Source organism: Epinephelus moara, chromosome 11, assembly GCF_006386435.1.
Source record: "Epinephelus moara isolate mb chromosome 11, YSFRI_EMoa_1.0, whole genome shotgun sequence".
In the NCBI taxonomy this organism is placed as follows: Eukaryota; Metazoa; Chordata; class Actinopteri; order Perciformes; family Serranidae; genus Epinephelus; species Epinephelus moara.
This window is the reverse complement of record NC_065516.1, coordinates 19,069,189-19,096,498: the sequence shown is the minus strand read 5'-3', so window position 1 is coordinate 19,096,498 and position 27,310 is coordinate 19,069,189. Positions and strand designations below refer to the sequence as shown.

General features: G+C 42.0%; 2 protein-coding genes across 5 annotated transcripts in view; one reads left to right on the top strand and one right to left on the bottom strand.

The window, feature by feature from the left end:
* The window catches only part of ccdc191 (coiled-coil domain containing 191), a 19,224-nt gene extending 759 nt beyond the window's left edge, over positions 1–18,465 (top strand). Inside the window, exons 2-17 of the mRNA XM_050056443.1 lie at positions 299–337; positions 510–645; positions 772–924; positions 3,654–3,832; positions 3,949–4,172; positions 6,168–6,312; positions 6,430–6,620; positions 6,825–7,074; positions 7,705–8,120; positions 10,652–10,743; positions 11,073–11,155; positions 11,249–11,350; positions 11,529–11,672; positions 14,585–14,737; positions 15,061–15,215; positions 18,017–18,465. Coding sequence (XP_049912400.1) covers positions 299–337; positions 510–645; positions 772–924; positions 3,654–3,832; positions 3,949–4,172; positions 6,168–6,312; positions 6,430–6,620; positions 6,825–7,074; positions 7,705–8,120; positions 10,652–10,743; positions 11,073–11,155; positions 11,249–11,350; positions 11,529–11,672; positions 14,585–14,737; positions 15,061–15,215; positions 18,017–18,158 — 2,604 coding nt within the window. The 3' untranslated portion in view covers positions 18,159–18,465. The remainder of the gene's footprint in view (positions 1–298; positions 338–509; positions 646–771; positions 925–3,653; positions 3,833–3,948; positions 4,173–6,167; positions 6,313–6,429; positions 6,621–6,824; positions 7,075–7,704; positions 8,121–10,651; positions 10,744–11,072; positions 11,156–11,248; positions 11,351–11,528; positions 11,673–14,584; positions 14,738–15,060; positions 15,216–18,016) is intronic.
* On the bottom strand, positions 18,218–27,310 carry zdhhc23b (zinc finger DHHC-type palmitoyltransferase 23b). Of its 4 annotated transcripts, none has more exons than XM_050056445.1 (6): positions 26,558–27,310; positions 23,183–23,329; positions 21,102–21,786; positions 20,455–20,664; positions 19,210–19,479; positions 18,218–18,808 (listed from the first exon to the last, which is right to left on the bottom strand). In XM_050056445.1, exons 2-5 carry the CDS (start codon positions 23,317–23,319, stop codon positions 19,246–19,248), a joined length of 1,266 nt encoding a protein of 421 aa, XP_049912402.1. In that variant the 5' UTR covers positions 23,320–23,329; positions 26,558–27,310; the 3' UTR covers positions 18,218–18,808; positions 19,210–19,245. The 4 variants fall into 4 exon arrangements, with proteins under 4 accessions (XP_049912402.1, XP_049912403.1, XP_049912401.1 ...); XM_050056446.1 differs by having other exon boundaries at positions 20,497–20,664; positions 26,558–27,300; XM_050056444.1 differs by having other exon boundaries at positions 20,497–20,664; positions 21,097–21,786; positions 26,558–27,296.

The following is a 27,310-nucleotide window of genomic DNA, read 5'->3' as shown; positions in this document are numbered from 1 at the left end:
GCAGCCTCATATGTCTGCTGCCTGGGACACAGATAGCTGAATCGCTGCGAGTAAAGCACCGACTTTTGGACGCCTGGGAAATGATTTTTGAAGTAATCTGCTGTGGCTAAGCTTTCCTGTGAAATAATCCGCAGACATCAGGCACTGGCTCAGCCCTCAATTTGCACGCTGTGCCCACAGCTCAAGGTGTGTGAGAGCTTGACTGGGCATTTTTAAACAGGCAAAGTTCACCCTGAGACTAGTGTTTTCTCTTGCAAATTGTATCTTACACTTGACATTATTTTTCTTTCAATAACAGATGCATGTCAAGAATGGTGATATCGATCAGTGGAGGAAGGTAAGAGGACCCTATGTGCATTTTTTGTATCACTGTAAACTGGGTTTTGGATTGTTGGTGGTCAAAATAAGCAATTTGAAGATGGCAAACTGTACTGATAAACTAAACAACTGAATAATCATCAGATTGACTGATAATGAAAACAATCATTAGTCTTATTCCTTGTCCCCAGCGTGTGGAGGTGGCCTCTGAGTTTGCTGTATCTGAAGTCCTCTCCCACAAGAAACCTCAGTCACGAACCAACAGCCTGGCTGTACCATTGCAAAGCTCTGAGCAGTTAAGAGATCATGATGATGCTTATAGTGAAGGTAGGTCAGCCCATATATAAAAAGATAGAAGTGTCTCTGGAGAAGTGTTACCTATATAATAGAGTTGAGCCGTGAGTGCAGCAGCCTCAGGCTGAGCAGTAATATTTGGGTGGTTGCTTCTTGCAGCTCAGGCTCTCCTTTGTGATTGGCTGAGCAGTAAGTTGCGGCTGGAGCTGGAGGTTGAGGAAGAAGATGACCTGATGTGCTCCGGTGAGAGGAGAAGCCCTGCTGCACTGGGAAGTGCTCAGCCTGCCGCCCTTGACTACAGCAACTTTGATGGTATGGGCAAGGACGAAAACTATGTTACCCCTCCAACTAACTTGAGCCTCTTTGTATCAATGACAGATATGAGGACCAGGTCAGATTCCCTGGCCATAATGGGAATGGTGAGCCAAAATGACGAATAAAACAAATTAATTTAATTAGAGTTACAGACCATACCAGTACTTTTTAGACCATTAACCACAAATTATTTCATCTGTATCGATCATTTTTGGCAGTGGTGGCCTAAAAGTTAAAGAAGCAAGCTTGTGAATAGGAGGTTGCTGGTTCAATCCCCAGACCTTCAGCACCACTGTGGTGCTCTTGAGCAAGGCCCTTAACCCAAACCGCTGCAGTGGAGCTGCTCAGTGGCCAGCAGATCAGACTGTGGTTGTACTGGGCAGCTTTCAGGTGTATATGTGTGTAACTGTGGGAATGTGATCAGGGCGTTCCTGCAAAAGAGAAGCTTCCTCTGAGTAAAAATCTTCCTGGTTTTCCAGGTACTCACTGATTTGATTGTGAAGATGTACTTACAGGGATATTAAACATGCTTGAGATTAGATATAGATCCCAGTAAGAATTCATAAAATGTAATTTTGGCAAAGTAAAAGGTCCAGTGTGTAGGACATTAGGGGGAATATTGGCAGATATAGAATATACTATAATAAGTACATCTTCTTCAGTGTATCTGAAAATAAGAGTTGCTGTGTTTTCGCTACCTTAGAATGAGCCATTTATATCTACATAGCGAGCGGATCCTCATTTCCACAGAACGCTATGTTGCACTGCACAGTCACCTAGAACAGACAAACCAAACACTGGCTCTAGAAAGGGCCATTCATGTTTTTGCATGGGCTTCCGTAGTGATGAGAGCTTTGCAAAAACACTGATTTTTTAACATGAAACTGCTTTATGAGGTGTTTTACTAGTTTAAATCATTGGGTCCATGTGTTTTGGAGAAGAAGATAATTCTGGAGAAGTTTCAGCTGGTTGCAATCTGCAATTCTCACTGCTAGATGCCCCTAAATCCCCCTAAATCAGTGAGCACGGTTACATGCGCACAATAATCAGATAACTGGGAATAATCAGGTAATGATAATAATCCGATTTGATGCGTTTACATGCTCTTCAATAAACTGATAATCAGAAAAACCTGGTTTACATGATTCAGTCCTTCAGTTGGATTTCTCCTCAAGTACATGACATAAAACTCAAACTTCCTGTTACAGTAGGTACTCATATCCTTGAAAAACCTCGAAAAGTACGCAAGTCATATATTTGCAAAATAAAGCACTCATCATGCTGACAGCTTATATTCTTACAGTACTGTTTGTTTTTATCATTAACAAATACATGTGAGAGCATTCTAATGTGTAGTTTATCAATGTGGAGCCAATTTTACATACTTTGGGTAGATTCGGAGTAAAAGTACTGCAAAGTGCAATATACAAGTGTATTGTATATAAACTTGTCACACAAAGTGCATAACATATAAGTAAGATAAAATAAAAGTGACAATTTAAACACTGAGAATATAAAAATATATTATTTTATGTAAAATCTTTATCTGAAAGGAAACAAAAGCTGTCAGATTAACGTAGTGGAGTAGAAAGTACAATATTTCCCTCTAAAATGTAGTGGAGTGGGAGTATAAAATAGCAAAACCCGAAAGAAACCAGATTAAAGGGTATACATGCACCGAATAATCTGACTATTGGGGAAAAAGCTAGGTGTGTTTATCTGATTTCTCATAATCAGATAATGGCTTTTATCTGATAAAGCCTATTGGATTATGCTGTTTACATGACCACTTGAATAATCAGGTAACTCCAGAAATCAGATAATGATCGGTTTATTAGTGTGCATGTAAACGCGCTCATTGAGGTATCATAGTTACAATGACACATACTGGTAGTAGGCTATAGTTTTCTTCTTAGTGGTGCATTCACAGTCTAAAATACAAGATGCTAGAGTTGAATGCAAAACTGCAATTTTTTTTAAAACCAAGAGTTAACCAGATTTTCATTTCTCTTCACAATGTCCTATCTTTTGGTATTTGGGTTTTATTTCCTACAACATAACTTGCAAATACAATGATTTTCAACAAGTTACTTCCACATCTTAGATGCTTGAGTTTCCATGTACTTCCAAATCAATTCATAACTGCACTGCTATAGAGTTAAACAATTATATTCATGGTTATCTAAATGGTTTCTGTAATAGATCTGCTGCTTTAATTGCTGGCCCCACCTGGGCAAAAATAATTTGAGGCCAATATTACTCTTTAAGAGACTGTGCCTGAGAGACTGCCTGAGTGAACAGCTGGCATGGCCATTTTCAAAGGGTTCCCTTGAACTCTCATGTCAATATATCTGAATAAAAATGGGTGCTGTGGGTATCCACGAGTCACCCCATACTTGAGAAGGCTTGTTCCTAGTAAATGTTTTGTTCCTCATATTCAATGTACTCCTTCAAATTAAAGCTGTATGTCCTCCTGGGGGACTATCTCAAGCAAGTGTTTCGTCACAGCACAAGGACTTTCATGTCATAGTGAAATGAACTGAAACCAGTAACTGCCAGCAAAGCAATCTAAGATTTATTGTATGCTTTTCAAAATGGTCAGCAGTCATTTTCAGCACAAATATTAATGGAATAAATATAAATAAATATAAAATCACCAGTGCAGTTCCTTTAAAACAACTCCCCAGTTGTGAAACACTTTTTTCCCCACACTCACTTGTGCAAAGATCTATACAACTGCCTGGCCGAGGAGGAAGAGCACAGCACTGTTAACAGCTTTCTTCAAGACCTGATGGAGCGAGAGGTGTTAGACTCTGGAGTGATGGAGGAGCTGGCGCTGGATGTTGGACAAACAAGGAAGAAGTTCAGAGATCCAATTGTCACCATGGAAGCACGACACCTGCAGGTATGTGACTACAGTGATTTCCTCAAGATATGAGATGTGACCGCTGTGAGTAGAATCAGCCAGAACAATGGGCACCCAAGTTGTGTTCACACTTGCTCCACTAATTGCCACTGTAGGTGCGCGAGAACAGAGCCCAGCGGGAAACTGAGAGGCAGAGGCAACAGAGAGAGAGGGAGGCTCGGCGGGGTGCCAGAGAGGAGGCAAAGAGAAGGGAGCGAGAGGAGGAGATGAGGAAGAAGCAGCAGGCACGTAGGCAGGAGGAGATGGTGCAGCAGGAGATGGTGAGACTGCGCCGGCAGATGAAGGAGAGGAGAGGCCTGGAACAGCTGGTTCGACAGAGGTATAGTATCCACACCATCTACTGGTCTGTGCTGAAATGCTTATTGTCGCTATCAAAAATAACCCTCAGTCTCCTGTCTGATTGCACCGTACGTGATCTTACCTCTTTCACCTTCCTTTGGTGGATTGAATGGATTAATGGTAACCTGTTGGGAAGTGGGCCAGTTCCCTGACCCTAACAAGTATTGTAGAAGTGTCCCTGTGGAGGGTACATAATCTCTCGGTCAACATTGCTGTGTAATCTCTCACAAAAAATGTGTACCAGCCAAGGTTTTCTGTCCTAAGGTAACTCCAATCATGACCATCCTTTGTTAAATGCAACCAGTGGTTGTCACCATGCGGAAACAAAAATGAGACCATTTGATATTCCTCATAATGTTAGATTAAGAGGAGTATTAACGACACACTTTTTTGTCCAAAACTATGAATGGTGTTGGTGTAATAATGGGAGAAGAGAAGTAAGACGTGGGTGTAATGGATTAATGGGATTTTCTTTTGGTTTCTTTACTTTTCTTTCCTTGTCTTTTTTTGTTTACTCTCTGTATAACTTATATTTGCCTAAATCCTACAATGTTACATATCCTAGTAAAGCACTTTGTAACTTCATATTGAAAAGTGCTTCATGAATGAAGTTTATGATGATGATGATGATGATGATGATGATAATGATAATTATTATCATTATTAATATTAGTAGTAGTAGTAGTCGTAGTATAGTAAGTATTGGTAATGTATAAGTGTTTGGCAATGACTTACAAAGTAACTCAAAATGAAAAATAATCTCAATGCAATGCAAACTTTGTTCAGTTAGGAACACTTTAGTCAATGAAAACTTAATTTCCATTTGCAGATAATATATTTGGCGGTATGGCTCTGTTCTGGGGCCTCTCTGTCTTTCCTCAGGCATATGCAGAAAGCCTCTTCCAAGCACCTATGTGGAACCCTAAGGCTGAGAGAGCACAACTCTCTGCCCTTCCACGTGCAAATAAGAAAAGCCTGAGGCTGAGAGAGCAAACCTCCCTGCCCTTCCACGCACCTACATGAAAAGCCTAAGGCAGGGAGCAGAACAGAGCAGCATCAGTGACAAACAGAAATGACATTGATAAGTCAGACAGGACATGAAAAGGAGGAGCTGGGGTGGAGGTGGGTTGCAAAGTGGCTTGCAGAGGAAGCAGCAACAGTAGGCAGGCCAGAGCAGTTTCAATAGGGCGCCCTGAATGAGATATGCCAATTGGTTGCATAGAAAGGAATCATGTGATCTATCAGCTGACTCCCTTCCATCAATCAGCTGCTCCATCAGTTGATTGGCTGTTTGAGATCAGCTGATGTAGCTGGGATGTGAGCTGAGCTTGACATCATGTCCTGCCTGAACTAACACTGTGCTTAATGTTTATTATACCACGAAGAATATTCATCTACAGCCATGCTTACGGCTCTGTGAGGTCCAGCAGTGCTTTAAGAAAAAAATGATTGGGTCGATACCAGGAAATATGGTGTGCACTTATGAACAGGGCCGTGCATACAGTGCTATAAAGGGGAAATACTTCTGGGGCCCACCCACTAGGGGGCATTTATGGCGGCCAACAATAATCATGTTTATCCTTAATATTTTATCTTAAACCAAAATATTCACCATACTTATTAAAACCATAAACACTGTATTTATTGTTGTTTTGGTAAATTGCACCCTGTTTCATAATGAAAACCCCCTCTCCTGATTTTTTTTTTTTTTTTTTCGTCTTTCTTTTTTGAATGCAACCATTGCAAAACAAAACAAAGAAAAAACGCATAAAAAAACTGGACTTTTTCAGGGGCCCTGCCCTTTTTGTGGACAGGCCTGCTTATGGAAAAACTTGTGAGTTATTTCTTCAGTATATGTTCTTGCAATATATGCAATATACAATATATATGTATTCACTGCAACTTTTTGGGATGCTTGCCATTCTTTACAGGGCCCTGGTAGATCATGTATATGTAAAGTATGTGTATTCCACAGGGAAAGGGAGAGAGTGGAGGGGCAAAAGGCAGCCAGAAGCCTCCAGTCAGCTCCTCCACTTCCCACAAAACAGCAGCCGCAGGACACAGAGCGACTTCATAAAGAACAGAAAATTCAAACCATGGTTCACATCGGTAACCTCAAGGTCGGTACCCATGCTGTGTGTGGGGGTGTGTTTGTAGGTTGATAGAGCAAATATGTAAATGTAAATTCTCTACCTTGTGGGCCTGAGTGTTGACATGTATTTATGTCCATGTTTTAGTGTCTGCAGAAGCATTTCTCTGGATGGTATTCAGTGGTGTTGGACCGAAGGCTACGTTTAGGTAAGGCCATGGCTCTCTGTGATTGGAAGCGCCAGCTGAGAGCATGGCGAGCATGGCGGGCAGTGGTGTGGGCAGAACATCAGCAGCGAGAGGTGGCGAGAACAGAGACGGATCTGCGAGCTGAAAACAGGCAAGAGTTGAAAGAGGTCATGTTAAAGGGTCCTGAACCCATCATTGTACAAATCCTACCTTTTACCACAAGTGACACAATATGAATTACAACATAAATTTCATATTAGACCATTAATTATGACAGTATTTCTAGAAGACACTCACTGATAGACAAGCATTAATTGAGGTTTAAAAATAGGACCACATCTGTTCCCTCCTTCAGACAACGCCAGCTGGCTGTGGAGAGCGACCGAAGACGGTTGCTACGGCGATGTCTGGATGAGTGGCGGCTATGGTGTCGGATGGAGAAGGAGCAGCGAGAGCTTTTGGCTCAGCAGCAGGAGACCCGGCGCAAGATGGCTGCCTTAATCAATGCTGCAACAACAGGCAAGCTCAAACCCAGAGAGACCCAAACTTATCAGCCAATCATGGCTCCACCTGAGGCGTCTAACCAACCTGAGACCAAGAGAAAGGTGAGAGGTGCACTCACATATCTCCATATCATCAGCAACAATGCAAAGGGATTAATTCAAATGTCTTCCCACTGAAAACAACTTGACAAATCACGTTTTTAGTGAGATCATGACTAAAACATCAGCCCTATCCTTGGCAGATGATGCAAAAGGCTAAAATCACTGAGGCAACAAATAAGTTTGGGACTTAGGTTGAATAAGAATAGTTTTCCAAATCTGCTCCTTGCATGGGGTGACCTGAACCTTTCTGAGGTAGTCAACCAGGGAGAAAAACTTTTCCTGCTGAAATATTCACAACTCTGGAGACTGAGAGGAGGAAAGAAGGAGCAGAGCAACTATAAGGGACGGGAAGGCATAGAGCAGATGTTACAAGGTGTAGGATAGTGGAACAGAGCTCGAGGGACGGAAAAAACAGAACAGGAGATGAGGTTTGAGTTGCTGGAGTTCACGGTGGAGGGGTCAATAAAGAGGCCATATCAGGCCCCTGCTGCTTATATATCAGGATATCTGGAGCTCAGTAAAGTTTAAATTGCACTGGATACTTTCCTTGTTATTCCCCTAAAACTTTTTTGTAGACATAGATGATTTTTTCATATGTGACACCATCTTCATATCTGCTGTTCTCTGTAGGAAGATCTCTGTAGGTCAACCACTGTAGCCCCCGACGCGTCTGCAGTACATCAGACTCCTGTGGTTGCTGTGGCCCAGCCCACTCAGCCATGGCAGGTGACCCAACGCCATGCAGCACCGACTGCCGCTGAGCTCCACAGGGCACAGCAGAGAGGTGAGGGCGGCAGCTTTACCTGTTCAAAAAGGGCAGCTTCGCCAGGCGGCAGGTTTGAGAACAGACACGCTGTCCAGCAGCAGATCATCGCTCAGCAGAGGAAGCTGCTGAAAGAGCAGCAAGATCAGATAGCCCAGCTGAAGGAGGAGCAGAGCGTGATGGGACTGGAGCTGGAAATGGAGAAAACTGCACAGCTCACCCAGCTATCAGTGGTGAGAGGCTCCAGACCAAAGAAAAATAACTCTGACCCCAGAGAGCAGAGGTAGGCTCATGGATTCAACACTCGTTCATATGCCATTAATCATAAAGGTTTTATGAACTGGAACTAATGGCTTTGTTAATGGTAAATAAACCTTTTACTACCACCTCATTAGTCAGTCTAATAAGAACAACTTATAGGTTGCCAGTTTGTGAAAAATCTCTCTTGCTAATGTTTAGGCATTTGCACTAAAAGATTTTACAGCAGTACAATTCTCCTGTTTCCATGGAGACCATTGTTTGCTTGCGCTTGTGATAGCTTACCTGTTATTGCTATCTCATCTTTCTCTTGCTGGGACAGAAACTTCACTACAGTGTTCAGCAGACGGATGAGGGTGTTTGAAACCTGTTGAATTACGTGGCACACCGTTGACTTGTGTACATGAAATGCCTCGGCAATAACTCATTGGAAAGATTCCGATCCATAAAACCGCAGAGCAATCATTAATTGTAACGGGGCTGAATGTTGAGTGATCCAACTTTAGAAGTTGAGGCAAATCATAAACTGACCTCGGGTCAAATTTACAATGCATCCATCAGGTTCTCCTGGTTGGGAACACTCTTCTGTGGATGCCTTTATTTTCATTATTTATCACCATAAACTAAGCCATGTCTGCAATTGTTGTGAGGACTCTAAAACTTCACCTGAGCCTCCCTCAGCATATGGGTGAGTAGATAATGGCTGAATTTTCATTTTTGGGTGCACTATCCCTTTAAGTACAAGACCAAGATAAGGAAAAAAACTTAAGCTTAAGGAGAAGATTTAAGGATGTTTTGTGCAACCTTAATTCAGATTTAAAGGAAAATTTTAACTTAAATGCACCTGGCCCCAGATTTCTAATCGGCCATTGGGGTGGTCTACATTCCAGAGAAGACTAGATTCTACACAACCTGGCAACCCAAACATTGTTCTTTATAATGGCTCATAGTGGATTTATAAGGCATCAGTAAATAACTTTTTAGGTGTTAATAAATCCACTAGTTACATCTTATCAACCTTTTATAAACGGTATCTTTTTAGAAAGTGGTTCAATTTTCAGGAACAATAAAAAGTTAGTTTAGGTCAGGAAGTGATCACCATTAAGTGTATATTAGGCAAACTTGTAACTGTTACACTAAATGAAACCATTTAAAAGTTGGTCCAGTGGGTCTGGATGTACATCTAAAGTTATAGTGAGTCTTAAAGGGACAGTTCAACCCAAAATCAAATATACATATTTTTCCTCTTCCCTGTAGTGCTATTTATCAATCTAGCTTGTTTTGGTGTGAGTGTTAGAGATACCAGGCGAGGAGATGTCTGCCATCGCTCAAATATAATGGAACTAGATGGCACTCAACTTGTGGTGCTCAAACGCAAAAAAAAATTGTTTAAAAAACTCAACATCAATGTTTCTTTCCAGAAATCATGACCCAGTTACTCAAGATAATCCACAGACCTTGTTGTGAGCAGTTTCATGTAGGAACTGCTCACAACAAGGTCTGTGGATTACTTTGAACACCACAAGCTGAATGCCATCTAGTTCTATTATACTCAAGAGAAGGCAGACATCTCTACTTCTGATATCTCCAACACTCATAATCTAGTTGATAAATAGCACCACAGGTAAGAGGAAAAATATGCATCTTTAGTTTTGGAATGAACTGTCCCTTTAAGCAATTTCATAGTACAAGGTTAGAAAATAGTGCAGGAATATGGAGGTTATCCTTAATTAGGGCTGTTCAGTCCTGTGAACAAGTACAATACAGTGTGTGTGTGTGTGTGTGTGTGTGTGTGTGTGTGTGTGTGTGTGTGTGTGTGTGTGTATAGATTCTTAGCCTGGCCTACTGTAACCCCCTGGACAATTACATTATAAGTAAGACTGTCTCCATACCTCCATGCCCCAAATGTGCTGTTAGCTCTAAAACTCTCTTTAGATGAACAAACACTTAGTTTAGCCCACTGCTACTCTTTGTACAGTGCAGACTAATGTTACCAGGTCATTGGACACCTCAGTAATTAAACCAGGGTTGAAAGGATATTTGCAGAAATAACACCCTTTTAAACTTATATCTCAAATGTCTAGAAAAGTACAGACACTTATTGTTTTCAGGAGCCACACTGGGTTGAATCGGGGCAAAAGTCATTATCTGTTAATAGCTTTCCTTATTAAATACAAGTCACATAGGAGCAGAGAGAAAGAAACAGATAAGCTACAGAGGGATTTTAAAGCTTAGAGAGAACAGAGGAGTAGGAGGTCGTGCAAAAGTTTGGAACATTCATGGTTCTTGTGATTATATATTTATGTGATAGCAAATAAAATACACGTTCCAAGAAGTCTGTGCAACCTTGAACATTTCGGTTTTGAGTATAAGCAAAAAGTTCTGCACTTTACCTCACACTAAAATTCATTTACAGATTTATGGACAGTGACGCATGTCTGTCAAGTTTGTCTGAATAAAATTTCCCCAGTAAGGATCAGGGTGATGTGAATGCACAGACAGTGTAATGACGGGCCTTTGCTTCCATGCCTCTGGCTGTGATTGTTACTGTTGCAGGGTGCCGAGAGTTACCGAAGAACCTGACAGTCTCTGTGCACCTCAAAGGAAAGCTGTCACACGCCAGACATCCCCACATCCAATCATTACAGGTCAGTCTGCAAGGTCCTTCGCTAAGACAACACACACAAAGTCACACATATGAACATACATAGCAGCTACATATCCTTCCAAAATGAAATTTTCCAGCTCTTTTGTCAAGAAAATTGCATGACCCTGAATCACACACATGCAGACATAGCATTTCCATATGTATAATCCTATAGGTCAGAAGTCCTGCAACAGCAGAACTCATTTTCCTTCTAGTTACGTGTGCAGAATGTGAAGGCATTTAAAAACATCCATATATTCACTCCTGATACTCTGGTGTACCACAGAGGAATACCGTGTTCTCAACTCTACCCTCTCCCTGTCTTTAAAGCCATGGAGGCCCGTGCACGAGAACGCGCGGAGAGAAGGAAGGGGATCGAGGAGCTCAAGAGAAAGAAGGAAGAGGAAAAACTGGTAAGAGGTTGATTAGTTCTTTGTAGGATGAGACGCACAATGTAATTGTCTGAAACAATGTCAAACAAACACACATTTAACTGAACTTTTAAGGCTGAGATGAAAGCTGCCGAGGAACAGAGGCAGAGGGAGGAAGAGGAGGAGAAACGCAGAGCAGCGGAAAAGAAGAGGGAGGAGAAAAGGCAGGAAAAAGAGGTGAGATTCATATTTTATGGCCGTTCCCAAAACATGAGTCAGAATACAGGAAGCAGTGAGTGACAAACAACAGGACTGTACTCTCATGACACACTGCAGAGTATTAAAATAATGTCACTTCTTTCTGTGTGTGTGTGTGTGTGTGTGTGTGTGTGTGTGTGTGTGTGTGTGTGTTCAGAGGGAAGAGGAGAAACAGAGGCAACTGAAGAGGCAGCAGGAGCTCCTGAAGCTGGCTCGTCAACACTACCACAGAAACTTGCTGCTACGGCGAGGCCTGGCACCATGGAAACGCCTCATTCAGCTCAGACAAGCTAACATACAGGTGAATCACCGCAACATACAAAGTACTTTCAGCCAAAGTCAGCCTGCCCTCAGTGCTCCAGCTCCAGTAGGATTTAGGGGGACATACTGCAGAAATTGAATATTACATAATAAATAATAATAAATAAAGTATGTTTTCTTTAGTGTATCATCACCTCAAATAAGCTGCTTATATCTACAGTGGTGTGAAAAAGTGTTTGCCCCCTTCCTGATTTCTTACTTTTTTGCATGTTTTCCNAAACATGCAAAAAAGTAAGAAATCAGGAAGGGGGCAAACACTTTTTCACACCACTGTATATAGGGAGCTGGTCCTCCTCTACAGAGATCGCCATGTTGCACCATCATGTTTGTACAGTTGTCTAGAACAGACAAACCAAACACTGGCTCTAGATAGGGCCACTGGCATTTTCGCGTCACTGCATTTCCACGTCTCCACATTGGTCGGCATAGTTAGCAGCCCCGACAACCAGTGTCTGAAAAATACAGATTTTTTTCACATGAAACGGTTTTACTCAGTGTTTTTACCAGGTTTAATCACCTGGTCTATTAGTTTTGGGAAGGAAGAGACCTCTGCGAATAATTCGGCTCCTGTTAAAAACCTCTTGAACATCTGGATCTTAAGTTATCAGAGGAAAAAGGTGAGCACACACTAGCACGTGCTGGGCTAGCAGCCCCTCTCTGACATGCTAAACTGCATCAGAGAAACACTGATTTGTAATGTGACACTGCTTTATCCAGTGTTTTTACCTGTTTTAATCACCTGATCTGATTGTTTTGGAGAGGAAAAGTTCTCTGCGGATAATGTGGCTCTTGGTTAAAACCTCCTGAACAATGAATCCTGAAGGAGTTTTAAACGTGAGTCCACACTCAGCACATAAGAGAAGTTTTAGCTGGTTGCAATCTGCTGGATGCCACTAAATCCCCTTAACTCTTACCCCTTTAAGAACCCAGGAGGCACTCTTGATTTTTAAAACCTATTTAAACAGGAAGCCGTGCGAGGAGCACTCCAGGCTTTTCATTATCACATAACAGAGTTATAATAACTAAAAGGGCATTTTGACCTACGAGGGTAAATCGAAATCCAGGTCCATGCCATGGACTTGAATAATAAAAAGCCTGTTTATAGACTCTCTTGCATACAGTACTGCATGTGCATCAGTCAAACTGTATTTATATAACTCTTTTCATACAAACTTACTGCAACACAAAGTGCACTCACACACACACACACACACACACACACACACAGAAAGAAGTGACATTATTTTAATACTCTGCAGTGTGTCATGAGAGTACAGTCCTGTTGTGTGTCACTCACTGCTTCCTGTATTCTGACTCATGTTTTTGGGAACGATCATAAAATATGAATCTCATCTCTCTCTCCTGCCGTTTCTCCTCCCTCTTATTTTCCGCTGCTCTGCATTTCTCCTCCTCTACCTCCCTCTCATAAGTGGGGAAACACCAGAGGCAGGATAAAAACTCAGAATAAAGAAGATAAATAAATAAGTAACTAAGTAGAAGAATATGCCAGCTTGGGGCGTCGGTGGCTTAGTGGTAGAGCAGGCACCCCATGTACAAGGTTGTTGCTGCAGCGGCCCGGGTTCGAATCCAGCCTGTGGCCCTTTGCTGCATGTCATCCCCTCTCTCTCTCCCCCCTTCACACTTACCTGTCCTGTCCATTAAAGGCAAAATGGCCCAAAAAATATCTTTAAAAAAAAAAAAAAAGAAGAATATGCCAGCTAAAAAAAATTGATTAATAAAAATACACAATAATCATAAATACAAAATTTAAAAAATAAGATAAAATGAAATAATAATAATATATATAATAAATGATAATACAATAAAATAAAAGACAGCTCAAATAAAAGTCAGGTAGGTCTTGAGTTTGCTTTTAAAAACATCAACACTGTGCGGCACATCTGCTTTCTGACTTAAAGGCAGTTGCTTAAAGGCTATGTGTGTCTATGAAAGGCTTTTCATCATTCAGATCTTTACAAGTGGGTGGATGTTTTTATGGCTCATGGGCTGCTGGTGGACATAAAGCTTCCCAATGGTCTCATACTAAAAAAGCTTCTTTAGTTATTTTTCATCCATCTGACGAAGACTACAAAGACTAATCTGCCTTAGATTTTAGCTATTTAAGATTATACAGGCTTTATTGTTGTCTTGTCAGTGGCATTAACTGAAGAGGTAGAACTGTTAAGACACAGCTAACACAGCCTTTTTTAACTATTAGTATAAATAACTTCTTAAAACTGCCATAATGAGTTGGCTCTTCATCTATTTCTCCTTTTTTCTTGGCTGATTTTTGTATTCATTTATTTATTCTGTATTTATTATCCCTGTTGCTGGGATAATTTGTCATTCCTTTTTATTAATATCTGTCCATTGGTATTGCATTTTCCCCGATTGGATAGCACTTTGATTTTTAGAAGTGCTATATAGAGCTGGTTATTATTATTACGATGAAGCATCGCAAACGACACGCTGCGTATCCACAGGCAACCCACTTTAACACATTAAATAGACTGGGCCTTGTGGTAAAAATACTCCCTCTGCAGCTAAAAAGCCACAAAACACACATAAACCCACCACCCAGTAACACACTTACACTCCTGGACATGCACACAAAAAGCCTGGACACACACATGCTCAGCAAGGGAGAGGGGAAAATCTCCAAACAAAAGCATGTGACAACTTTGTACATTCTCTTCATCTTCAACATCCTCCTCTCGTAGCGCAGCATCACACGAAAACTCTTGTGTATACATGTTTCACAGCTAGATATAAACCCTCTTTGTTAAATGTGAGATGCAGGCGCTTCATCATTTCATAGTGCTCCATTGTTTCAACCCTGCACGTATGATTGAGTTTGGATGCCTCAGCGCTTTTCTTTTCAATCCCCGCCAGCTGGCCGAGAATCATCACAATCTCTCCCTCCTGAGGCGGTGCACACTAGGCTGGCAGGAATCAGCAAGAGAGTCCCTGTCTGAGAAAGAAGCTTCTGCTGACCAACTGCACCAGCACTTCTTGCTTCGGAGGGGCTTAAGCTGCTGGAAAAGAGTGTGTATATACTCCCACACACACACACACACACACACAAACAGTTACTCAATCAGGATTGCAGTCTCCCCATCTTCTGCCAGTGACCTAGAGCACCACCTTTTCCTAATCTCCTCTTCTACCTGCACTCAATCATGTTTTCAGTCCTTAAAGAAAAGAAAGTTTTGACCATTTTCTACTTCTTGTTTAAGCTAGTGCCATCCTCATTATTTTAACACACAGAGTAACTTGTTTCATTGTTGGTTTTACTGCTAAAAGATGGGTTGAGTGCCAATAAGCAGCACTAAATGTCCCCATCTCTGTGCATGTGTCCTCCATTTCAGCTAAAGGACTGGCGGATGATCCAAGAGGAGAGAGCTGAGCGTTTCTATCGCACTCGTACTCTGAGGAGGTTTCTGCTGGCACTGCTGGACCACGTGACCCAGGAGAGGCTGGTGGAGTGGGACCGTCAGGAGCTGGCTCAGGAGCACAATAACAGGTCGGCTTCCCATGACTTTCCCCATATGTTCATTGTGTGGATGCTGCGGGTTGTTTCCTCTGTAGCACAACCAACTAACAGGGTGTAAAATTAAATTTAACAGCTTGTTTAATTACAAGTTGAAAGGTGGTATCAGAGCAGTTTGGTTACAGTGTGCCAGGAAAACCACAATACCTTGAATGTGTATCAGACTTTGTAGACATTTAGAGGCCCATGCTATGAAGAAAGATGAGACTTTATCATAAAGGTTACCCACTGGAAAATAAATTTTTGAGCAGAAGCAGTTCTTGAACATTTACCAAATATAAGAGCTTTTGCGGTCCATTGTCTTTTACAGGGAGTTGTCCACTGCAGCTGTCTGTACATTAGATTATAAACCATGATCTCTTTAGCTCCAGTGAAGTGCCTTAAATCTGCTGTCAGCTGTAAATGTCTCTTATTATGATTAATGGACTCAGTTGTGGTGTTTTGCTGCTCCTGTCGAGTGTTCATAGCCTGACTGGTCTCTAGCCCTGGGTCGTTAAAAATAAACAGTATTTTCTGCAGTAATACTCTTTTTCTAGCTTAAAGTCGTGGAGACATTTTACATGAAAGCAATACTTCACCCCATTTGTTTATTAATTACTCACCCCACGTTACGTTGAATTTGTGGTGAAAACTTTTTCTTACATGCCTCTGCTGACCAAGAATCCAAAAACTGATTCAATTTTTGATGAATTGAAGTCATAGGGGTCCATGTTTAACAACAGCAAAACTATATCAAACATCTGTTTACAGACTTCAACACAACTCGTGTAGTATAATCCGAGTCTTGTTTACCCAGTCGTATGCTGAATACTTCCCAAACAGACGGCTCTGTCTGATGGCGAAGTGAACTGAAAGTGATTCTTACCAATGCTCTCTTCAAAGTCAGATTCTATTGACAAAAACAGTCATCATACTTTGCTGAACATGAGAGTTGGAAAACAGTGGATTGCCCCTCCAGGTTGGGAGTGAGCCACAGCCCCCAGCAAGGAAGCCCAAGTATCTCGGGGTCTTGTTCACAAGCAATGGTAGAATGGAGCATGAGATGGACTGGCGGCTTGGTGCGGCATCTGCAGTGATGCTGGCACTGTGCCGGACCATCGTGGTGAAAAGAGAGCTTAGTCAGAAGGCAAAGCTTTCCATGTACTGGTCCATCTACGTCCCAACTCTCACCCATGGTTATGAGCTCTGGGTAGTGACTGAAAGAATGAGATCGCAGATACAAGCGGCCAAAATGAGTTTCCTCTGTGCAGTGGCTGGGCTCAGCCTTAGAGATAGGATAAGGAGCTCGGACATCCGGAGCGAGCTCGGAGTAGAGCCGCTGCTCCTTCACGTCGAAAGCGGTCAGTTGAAGTGATATGGGCATCTGATCAGGATGCCTCCTGGGCGCCTCCTGTTAGAGGTATTCCGGACTCGTCCCACTGGTACGAGGCCCCGGGGCAGACCCAGAAAACGCTGGAGGGATTGCATAGCTCATCTGGCCTGGGAACACCTCAGGGTTTCCCAGGAGGAGCGTTGTTGGGGAGAGATACGTCGGGAACATTTTGCTTGGCCTGCTGCCCCCACGACCCAACTCCAGATAAGCAGTTGAAAATGGATGGATGGATGAACACGAGAGCTTCTGGTCTAGCACCTCCCTTGTTTGTGTTATTGTGTGACTGTGGTGAATCAGAACTAACCTGTTAAAACAACAAAGTCAATTAAGTCTGGCTTTGAAGAGAGCATTGGGAAGTTTCACTTTCAGTTCACTTCGCCACCAGAAAGGGCTGACTGTTTGGGAGGTACTGAGCATACGACTGGATAAACAAGACTTGGATTATACTGCACGAGTTGTGCAAGTGTGTAAATGGATGTTTTGATATAGTTTTGCTGTTGTTTAAGGTGGACCCCAATGACTTCAATTCATCAAGAATCTTCTCAGTTATTTTATTCTTGGTTTACCATGGTTTAGCATGGAATGGCATGTGAGAAAAACTAAGTTTTCAAGTCATTTATGTAAAAATGAGTAATTTGGGGTGACGCATTCCTTTAAAACCACAGTGGCAGGAGAGGAAAATTCAGAGGACCATTGAAGTTATAAGAAATTATCCTCTTGGAACTGTGAATGTCAATTTTGCCAATCCGCCTTGTTGAAGTTGAGATAATTTACTGGACAAGTAGAAACTTTGACCTGCTGATGGCACTAAAGGAAAAGTACAAGGGCACTATGGGTACGTAAACAAAATGTGATGACACTCCACCCCATAGTTGTTGAGAAAATTTAGTCTGAACACAAGTGATGCACAGATAGACCATTGTCATCCCTAGAGCCACACTGCCAGCATGGCCAAAACAAGAGTCGGTTTGGTTACTCTTTGAGAACTTTACCAATTTGCATTTAAATAGTTTTGCAAAATTGCTTCCTCCTACAAATTTTACAATGTAAATAAGCAAACACATTTTGGTTATGGTTATGCTTAATAGCAGCATTATTAGGTGGCCTTCTGTTTCCTACTGTGGAAAAAATAATGATTGTCACAGCACTGGTCTGACTTAATGTTGTCCCCGTCATTGACACAAAATATGTGTGCTTATAAACTTCAGCTTCTCAGGTTAGGTCAGCTAAATGACCACAGCCTGCAGGTGAATTCCCACCGGCTGCCCAGCTGCCACTGTCAATAAGCCCCCTGTGACATCATGTGAAAACTCATTAGCCCTAGGTGTTGGTCCCAATAATTCACTTTCTTATTGCTCATTTGCTCTGTTCCCGTCTGTCCCTCCATCTGTTTGCACTTCAGACGGGTGTTGCGGCGATGTTTGCTGTCCTGGAGGCAGCTTCCCTGTGTGGTGCGCAAGGAGAGAGTGAGGGAGGAGCGGCGAGAGAGGCTGGGACGGAGAGTGACCGCGGTTCTGCCTGATTTTTGTTCCCATCAGCTGTGAAGCCTTTGGTAGAAAGCGACTATGTAGGGGACAAACTGCAAACATCACAATAACACATGCACCTTTCTCACGTTCATTTAATAAAAATAAATAAAATACATTTCATACAAAGACACAACTGGACCCATACAATTTTTAGGATACCAAAACAAGGAGCTTTCAGTCCCTTCAATAAAAGCAGCAACAGTGTAAAACACTAACTTCTCATGGACATTAATGTGCGTTGATTTATTTGCTTCTGTCACATGTTCACAGCTGTTTAATTCAGTTTGAAACAGCTCAAGAGAATAAAGGTAACTACTCACATATTTATAACCATCCAATCGTTCATTGTGTTTAATGCAATGACATGCTGTAGAACTTTAATTATCCTGATTATGTGGCTTGTGCTGAGATGTTTGATTCATCTGTGATAAATATCCATGACATTTCAATTACAAGGAGGTACCCTGCTTTGTGAACACTGTGGATAAGTGTCTGTGGAGGACAAAGTGTGCAGAGACCACTGAACACCTCTGAACAATGTTTTGTGCAGGACTGACCAACTCCAGAGGCGCCATCTTGTTGCTGATGCCGTACTCAGAGAGAATGTCAGAACAGATTACTCAGTCTCATATGTATTCTCTTGCACGCCGACTCCCAGCAAGGCACTAGAATGTAGAGGAGACATAAAGACAATGTTCAAGTCCGGGGAAGACAGTCGGTGTGAAGGAAACAGGGATATCTGATTGGCAGATAGACTAATGAGAAGTGGAGAGAGATTGAAGGTCAGTGTGAGCAGACACAGCTGCATAGAGGAGATGCCAGTTGTGAGTGACATTAATGGCAGTGAATGCATCTTATTGGGGTTGGTAGTTGTTATTGCTGTTGTGTCAAAGTCAGAGCAATTCAGTAACTGTAGTAACCCAGTGATGGCAGCTCTCAGGTTTGCTGCAAGCAGAAGAAGAAATCAGAGTGAAAGGAGCAATGCTGCCATCCAGTGGACATGAAGAAGAACACCAACCAGAAGCTCCACACTTTTAAAATCAAGGTTGGGTAACAAGTCTCTTACACCAGGTCTGTTGGGACGGGAGAGGGTGGACTCAGTTTATCTCCCATGGTCATGAACTCTGCCCAGTTGCCACGGAAACCTCGGGAGTAGACGCCGGTGTCCACGATGAGTCCCCAGCAGGAGCTGCGAGCGGTTTTGTCTCGCAGGGCCGTGCGGGCCTCGCGCTCGGTTACGTTGTAGCTGACGTTGATGACCTGCACCAGCAGCAGGTGGAGTAGCCCACAGGTCACGATGCTGCTGTACCACGCACAGGTGAAGCAAAGTGCAGTGCTGAAAGACAGACATTGAGGAAGGATGGTAAATAAAAAATACTCATCGGTGCTCTCTGGTCTGCATAGTCATAATAGTAAACAGTTGGCATTTCTTTACTGGGATTTCTTCTTACTTGTTTTCTGAACTGTTCTCATCCTCTGGCCTGGGAGCAAAAATAATGAATGTGGTGTAAGCTACACCTACACGAGGGTTTCAACACATTTTTACCAATGAATTTTCAAAACTTTTCCGTAACATTTCCATCATACTTTATCCCATTCCCATGACTTCATTTAAGTAGTATAAAATCAGTAATGTTAGGCCTATGTTGCACTTACAGGGCGCAATAATGGGGCTCTTTCTCAAGTGTGCTATGACAGGCATAGCAGCAAAATGTACAACATGCCAGTGCTGGCAGCCTCTTGGTTGTCTTGATGCTTTTTCCCTTTAGCATGGCTGACCAGAACAGCTTCTACATGTTGTTAACGTCATAAGTTTTGGTGCAGAGATACATCTAGCGTGACTAAGGTCTGCCTCTCTCTAAAGTCATTTTATGTTCAAAGCAATACATTATTAAATACAAACTTCCCAAGCATTTGCAGATAAGAAAACTTCTCGCACTTTTTATCTTTCTTGCTCATTAGACTTTCCCAACGTCAACTAGGTGCATACGCCAATCATTCGACACTAGTAATGTTTCAATGGTCATGAAGTGCAGCACTACGTTGTAAACTGGTAATATAAGGAACAGATTTCGTGTAACATAAAATATGTTTTGGGATTTTTATGAACATATTTTATACAAAAATAGTATATTCAAAACTTTTCCAAAACATTTTGTCAATTCCAAATCATTTCCAGGCCTGGAAAACAGTCTAATTGCATAGCTTTTCTAGGAATTTCACAACTGTGTGAACAAAAACGTACATTAGAATAATGGAGCTTCAGAATTAGATAAATATTAACTTCAAGGGAATATAATATTTAATTTACCCAGTCTGGAGTGTACAGAGTGTATGTCTTTGCTCTCAGTACCTGTACTGGTCGTAGACCCCGGGGCAGTAGAGCAAGGCAGTGAGGAGGTATTGGTTCGGACACACACTCTGCAGCACCAGGGTGATCCCGTACAAGGACGTCGACAGGAAGAGGACGAGCGTAAGCAGGAAGCTGCGGTGATTGGCCTGCCCCACACAGCTGTTTATCCTACCCAGGCACCCACGGAGGGGACGCACAAACACACAAGTACACACACAGGCAGACAGAACATGGTACTGAGACCCCAGGGTTACACTACACACATGCAGGACCACACGTATAAGTGTAGGATGATGGCGACGAACTGTTCACTTGTAGCTGATGTTGACACAACATACAAATATGGTTAATAAAGACACAGCAGGTGTGAACAGGACAAACACTCATTCAGTCTGAGCTGATTACATATCCTGGAAAGAAAGACAGTCGCTTAAGGGCATTGTTTTGAAAGTTAGAAGGACTTCTTTTAGATTTATTGCATTGTTTGTGCTGGAAAGAGGAGCAGGTGACAGACAAGGAAATGTCAGTGTTTGAGATGTGAGACAAAGTGGAAGAAACAGTGATGACAGGCCGAGTGAGAGGCATTTTAATGGAACCAACCATACACAGTGGTGGTCGAGGCGCAGCACGCAGACACCACAGATCCGACAATGTCCCACCCTTGGGGGCCGCACCACCCTGCACACGGGACACCAGTTTCTTCGGCTGCTTTCCTTCTGCTCCATCCCCGCATGCTCCGGTGATCCCGCCCGGTTGGATACTGTCATCGTCACATCCTGCCTCCCGCCGTTGACGGCAGGGTCCCTGTCTGCCAGAGGGCTGTAGTATGTCACCGTGCTGTGAACGGACTCTTGGTTTGGCCGCACAATGCCAGGTTCTCTTTTGGTGTGGAAAAGGGCTGCCAGTGTGAGTATGACCCCTAAGGTTACCACCACTAACTGGACCAAGCCAACATCCCCGCGGGGAAACACCTCAGTGATGAACAAGTAGTACATGTACGCCAGGGAGAAGAGGGCCAAGCTGAGGAAGAAGAGTGTCTGTCCCTTCTTGCGATGGGTGAAGTAATAGTACCACAGCACCAGGCCGGGCAGAGCTGTCAGAGTCACCATGCCGAGCAGGAAGTGGAGGGCAGCGAGGTGCAGCAGGACAGGAAGGAGAATAAGAGGAGGGATGACGGACAGTTCCACTTTTCGGGCTCCACCCCACAGCCAGGGCACACGAATACGGTCTGTGACAACTGCGGCCAAACTTGACAGGGACTCAGGCTTCTGAGGCTCCCTCTTCAGAAACCTGAATGGGTAAGAAAAAAAAACAATTATTCATAAACTGGTAAAGCCACCAAGTGGGCAAACCTTCATTAACTTGTTTTGAAGAATACATATAAACCTCTCTAAAGCCTGACATTTGAGTTTAATGTCACAGCAGGGAGAGCACAGGTGTAGTTTCCCTTTAAGTTGAGATACTTACTTTAATCAAAAAAACTACAGATTTTTTTATTGTGTTTTGAAATAAAGAAACATATTTTTAAAATCTTAATCAGCAGGTTCAGTGCTTTAACTGGCTTATCTGATTAATTAATCAACTAATTGGTTTAGGTCTAGTTTGTGTGAGGTCATTTTAAGGCCAGAGATATACTTGCTTTGTAAGCAGGCATTCACATTGATAACTGGCTGCAACATGAACGTAAATGCTCACATGCTTGCCAATGTACTACTCGTGTTACTGGAGGATTCCACTAGAGGTCACACTTCCAAATTTGCATGATGTGGTTCCCAACTGGTGGGTCCGGTCCAAAAGTGGGTCGCAAGTCCATTCATAATGGACCACAAGGGACTATTATCAAATGAGAAGAAGAAGAAAAAGCCATGCAAAAGTAGTAAGATAGTAAAAGCCAACCGTAGATTCACTCTTTGGTGTTTCCCCTCACTACATTTGTATTTTTACGTTAGTTACGCTCTGGCACCTGGTTGCTATCTTATTTAAAGCCCTGACCTCACCTGAGCGCTATGGGGGTACACGCCAGTGAACGTCCCAAGCACAGAAAATAAGAAAGTACAGGCAGAGGGCAGAGTCTCTGCAGAAAAAAAATACACTGCCACACACAGAGTGGGTCATTCTGTCTTTTTCCAAAAATCCTGCATGGTATATCTTTAAACTAAATGATAACATCAGCATGCTAACATGAGAAAAATGACAACACAGCTAAAGTTTACCATCTTATTTTGGCACGTTATTAATTCATCCTGTGGGAACACGAATTTCTGCATGTAAACAACTTTGCCCTGCTGTTGGTGCCAGAGGAAATGTCAGAATCACTCAAGTATGTAGGATTCAACCTCCTGGGACCATGAATGTACAAAATTCAAAGGCAATCCATCAATAGTTGTGGAGATATTTCAGTCTGGATCGGACCGACCAACCAAAAGACCAATTAGAAATGTCAAACATTTGCTGGTTCCACCTTCTCAAATATGATGATTTCATGTTTCCTGCTGTTTTATATCATAGTACAGTGAATATTTATGGGTTTTGGACTCTTTATCAGATTTGAAGATGCCACTTTCAGCTCTGCAAAATTGTGATGGGCATATTTTCACTGACATCCTGACATTTTATAGACTAGATCGATTGTCAGTTACAGTAATCATTAGTTGCAGCCCCAGAGTTGTTGAATTTCATGACTCACCTGTCACAGGCATCATCCAGGTCCTCACAGTCACAGCAGCAAGCTGCCACATGGCTGCGCTCTCCGAGTCTGTTCACATACTCGCAGCAGCACAAGGTCTCCTCCTCCTCCAGCACCTTGTTGGCTCGCTTCTTCATGGTCGACGGCCTATCAGATTATAGAAAAGTTTATTAGTGCCGTGACTAACATTTCTGTTATAGATAAAACTAGATTCAAAGATGAGAAACGTGGCAGATAAGAGACAGGAAGTGAAAGACAACAATTCTCTAAAAGCCCACTTCACTGCAACATGCTTTGCACACAGCAGCTTACCAGCTATTTGTATGCGTTATAAATGGTGGAGCGGTTCCAAACAGATTTCCACCACGCCACACTGCAAAATAGACCCTGCTCACTTGACCCTACCCCATCTGACCGCTACCCTCACATCTGTCACACATCCATCATGCTTTTAATGATTTACAACGGTCTCACCGCTGCAGCCCGCTGGCTTGTTTAGACACACAGATGGATCTGAGATTAGATGAGGCAGTGGGAGCATTTATAACAATCACAGGTGTTCAGTGTCCCCTCCATCACAGAGAGCAAAAGCAGTGGGATTAACCCTTCAGCTCAGTTAAACCTCTCTCTAGGGGGATCTGGCTCTGTTGACTAAGCCTCTGATTAGCAATAAATCAAAGCATGACATCGTGTTTTTTTACTATTAGTCAGCCACTTATCAAACTAGCATCGTAGAAAAGACATCAGGCTCAGTAAAGGTCATCGGCATATAACTGGTGAGTCCTCTGTGGCAGCCTTAAAGCAAGTTAAATGGCCTAAAGAGAAGACAGAAGGCTACATGTGCTGAGTAATAAGTGTGTGGGTGTGTGGTAACACCAACTAGCACATCTGCTCCCTGACAAAAATAAATAAATAAATAAAATACTGCTGCAAGGATTCATAGCGTGACTGTGGTGGTGCTCAGCAATTTTATGTCCTCTTGTGACACTGAGGGATTTTCTGTTGTATGTGGTTTGACTTGTAAGTGCATCAGGACCCTAAAAAGCTTTTAAAATACAACTCAGGATGGCTGCTGCTCATGACTGATGACTTTGTAGATGGGAATAAGAGTGGGGATGTATTCTTTCCTTAGAGGTCAAAAGATTACTTGATTTATCAATAGGCTTTAAGACAGAAAATGGACTGGCAACTATTTCAATAAACTGCCATTTCTAGCTTATAAATTGAGAAGATTTACCAATTTTCTGTATCTTATGTGATACTTAACTGAATACCTGACTGAATGCCACTAGTTCTCCAACAACAGTTTGGTGTGTCTGGACCTTCTGATGCAAAGCAACAGAATGAATGATATTACATGTAACCTTTTTACTGACAAGAATATATTTGGAGTTAACCCCTGTAACTGTAAATTAATTACATATTTTTTTCAGTAACTGTTACTAATTACTGTAAGAGTCACTTAAGCATGTATTTATATTTGGTAAAAATGTCTGTGTTGATGTGACATATTGTATAGGTTCTGATGATATTTAAGTTAAAACAACAGTTTCTGTATATTTTCAATAGCGTATGGTAGCGGACTATACTAAAGTTATGTTTACCTTATTTATGTGTAAGAATGCAGGCAAGTTATTTACGCCAGGTATGGTGCCATAAAGCAGTTTAGTGCAGAGTAGGAGATTGTGGACAACACTGTGCGTAAAGAGCGACATGAGGTTTATGTTGAACAGGTAATATGTGAGAATATATAGAAACAGGACATTGAGTCTGGAGAGGACCGTACAAGAGGTGTAATTTTGGAAGGACTTGGCCTGCCATTTTGTTGTTGTTTTCTATAATTACTATTAAGTTTATTTTGTAATTAAATTGCATGTTACTCCCAAACACAAGTTAAATATGAAGCTACAGCTAAGGTGGCTGTTAGCTTAGCATAAAAGACTGGAAACAGAGGGAAACAAGTAGCCTGAAAAACTCTGCCTACGACCATCTCTAATGCACACTCATTATTTTAGATCTTGTTTTCTCAATCCACTGAAAAAACAAACTGTTCAAAGGAGTTGTGGTTTTATGCAGGTTTTTGTGCTGGACTATTTTTTGGCTGGGCACATACAGTCACTGCACCTGCTAAAAAAATAGGCCCTTTGTATCCAGTCTTAATGCTAAACTTATCTAAACAGCTCCTGGCTTGGCTGTAACGTATAATAAGGAAGTATATAAGGAAGCTGTCTGTTTCTTTTCAAGTAATGACTTGTGGAGAAGGGGTGAGATTTAATAACTTTATACTTCCTCCCACTCCTTTTCAGATGTGTAACTATACATTGACAATTGCTTTTATATTATGGTTTTCATTATTTGTAAATATTACTTTTTTTCTGACTGTTTGCTTGTTTGTATGTTCATGTCTTTTTTACATGTTCAAAATAAATATCAAATATCAATATCAACATATCAATAACTTCATATTAAAGAAACAGATATGAGAGTGGTATCAATTCCACATTTAACTTTAGGCAAGAAAGTGCATGTCCCAAAATGCTGATCTATACTTTTATCATATCGACTTTTGACTTATATTAATTTTTTATATGACAAATTGACCTTTAGATAGCCTACTAGAATAACATAATCAATTGCTTTTTCAGTCCATTAGATTCATTTTGCTACTGCAAAAAAAATGGCTGAAGTGAGATGAACTTTTTTGTCTATTAGATAAAACAGATGTTGACAAAGTTTTCCCTTGGGGACATAATTTACAGTTGAAAAAAAGATAACAAATCACAATATATTTTATCACAATACTCAGCATATCACAATAATATTGTATCATGACATAAGGATCATGATAATATCGTATAGTGGAGACCCACCCCTAACTTTCTGGCCACATTATGAAAGAAATAATATCTGTACATGTCTTATATTGATAGAAAAACTGTTGATCAGTATGAGTAAGATAACTAACAGCCTCTGCAGCTTGTGTCTTCATTAAAGGTGACATAGTTGAGACATTATTGAGGATAATGTTACACAAATTAAATCATTTTTGAGATATTTATAAATCCTGTGGCTCAAAACTTGCTTTAACATTATGATAAATGGATCAAGCTGAATGGTAGGTGTGTCTTGTCAGTCATTTTATGTGCAGGATATAGTTCCGCCATGCAGGCTACTTTGATTGAGGTTAACTGAAATAAACATTACTGCTCTCTGTGGTCCCTGAACGTCTCATGACAGCCGGTTAATCACCGACCGCAGGGTCACAGTTGACCCAGATTTCACTTGTCATACCTGTAAACAAGCCGCAGGATCAAACGGGGCTTAAACGTGGTGCCAGAGACAGAAATTGAAAGCCGAAACACAGCTGTCACATACCTGAACACTGAGCTGCTACATGCCGACGCTTTGCAGTAGATATCGATTCGACTGAAGCAGTTCCCCCTCAGCCGGGCTCCTCAGTCCTCAGCGGAAGTCTCGCGCCTGGTAACGGCTGTCGTATCCGGTGTGTCTCGGAGCTACATGACGCTCCGTGAGCCAAGGAAGTCTCCAGAATAACAGCAGCCGGGGATAATACAGCCTGGGTTCAAGTGTCCGAGGTCCAAACGGGGTTTTCTCACCGGATATAGACCGGGTTCGGGTTCGCTGCTGAGGGAGACGTCCTGTGGCTCTGCCTCCAAACTGTTTCCCTCCTGACGTCAGAGGAGCTGGACTCTCCCCGCCCAGGGCACGTTTACACCCCCTGTCCTCACATACAGGACAGATGTGGGCCACACACTGCTTTTAATGCTGGGTTTAGCTCACTTTAACTACTTAAAATATACAGCTGAGCAGTTCAATCACTAACTGTGCACAAAAAAATCAATTTTATAAAGATAATTCTGTTTAAAATGGGTCCTAAAAGCCATTTTTCTTCACACAAATGAAACAATTTGCAGTAGTATGTTTTGGCATGTCAGTATTTCAGACATAGTCCAAAACAAATTGAATTGCATTGAATACAGGATGGATATTCTTACTGCGCAGGTTCTTTCACGTTTTGAGGAAGTAGGCAAGGCAGCTTTATTTGTATAGCACATTTCAGTGCAGAGCATATATTACTCCTGTTAGATTATCCACGATGGATTCAAG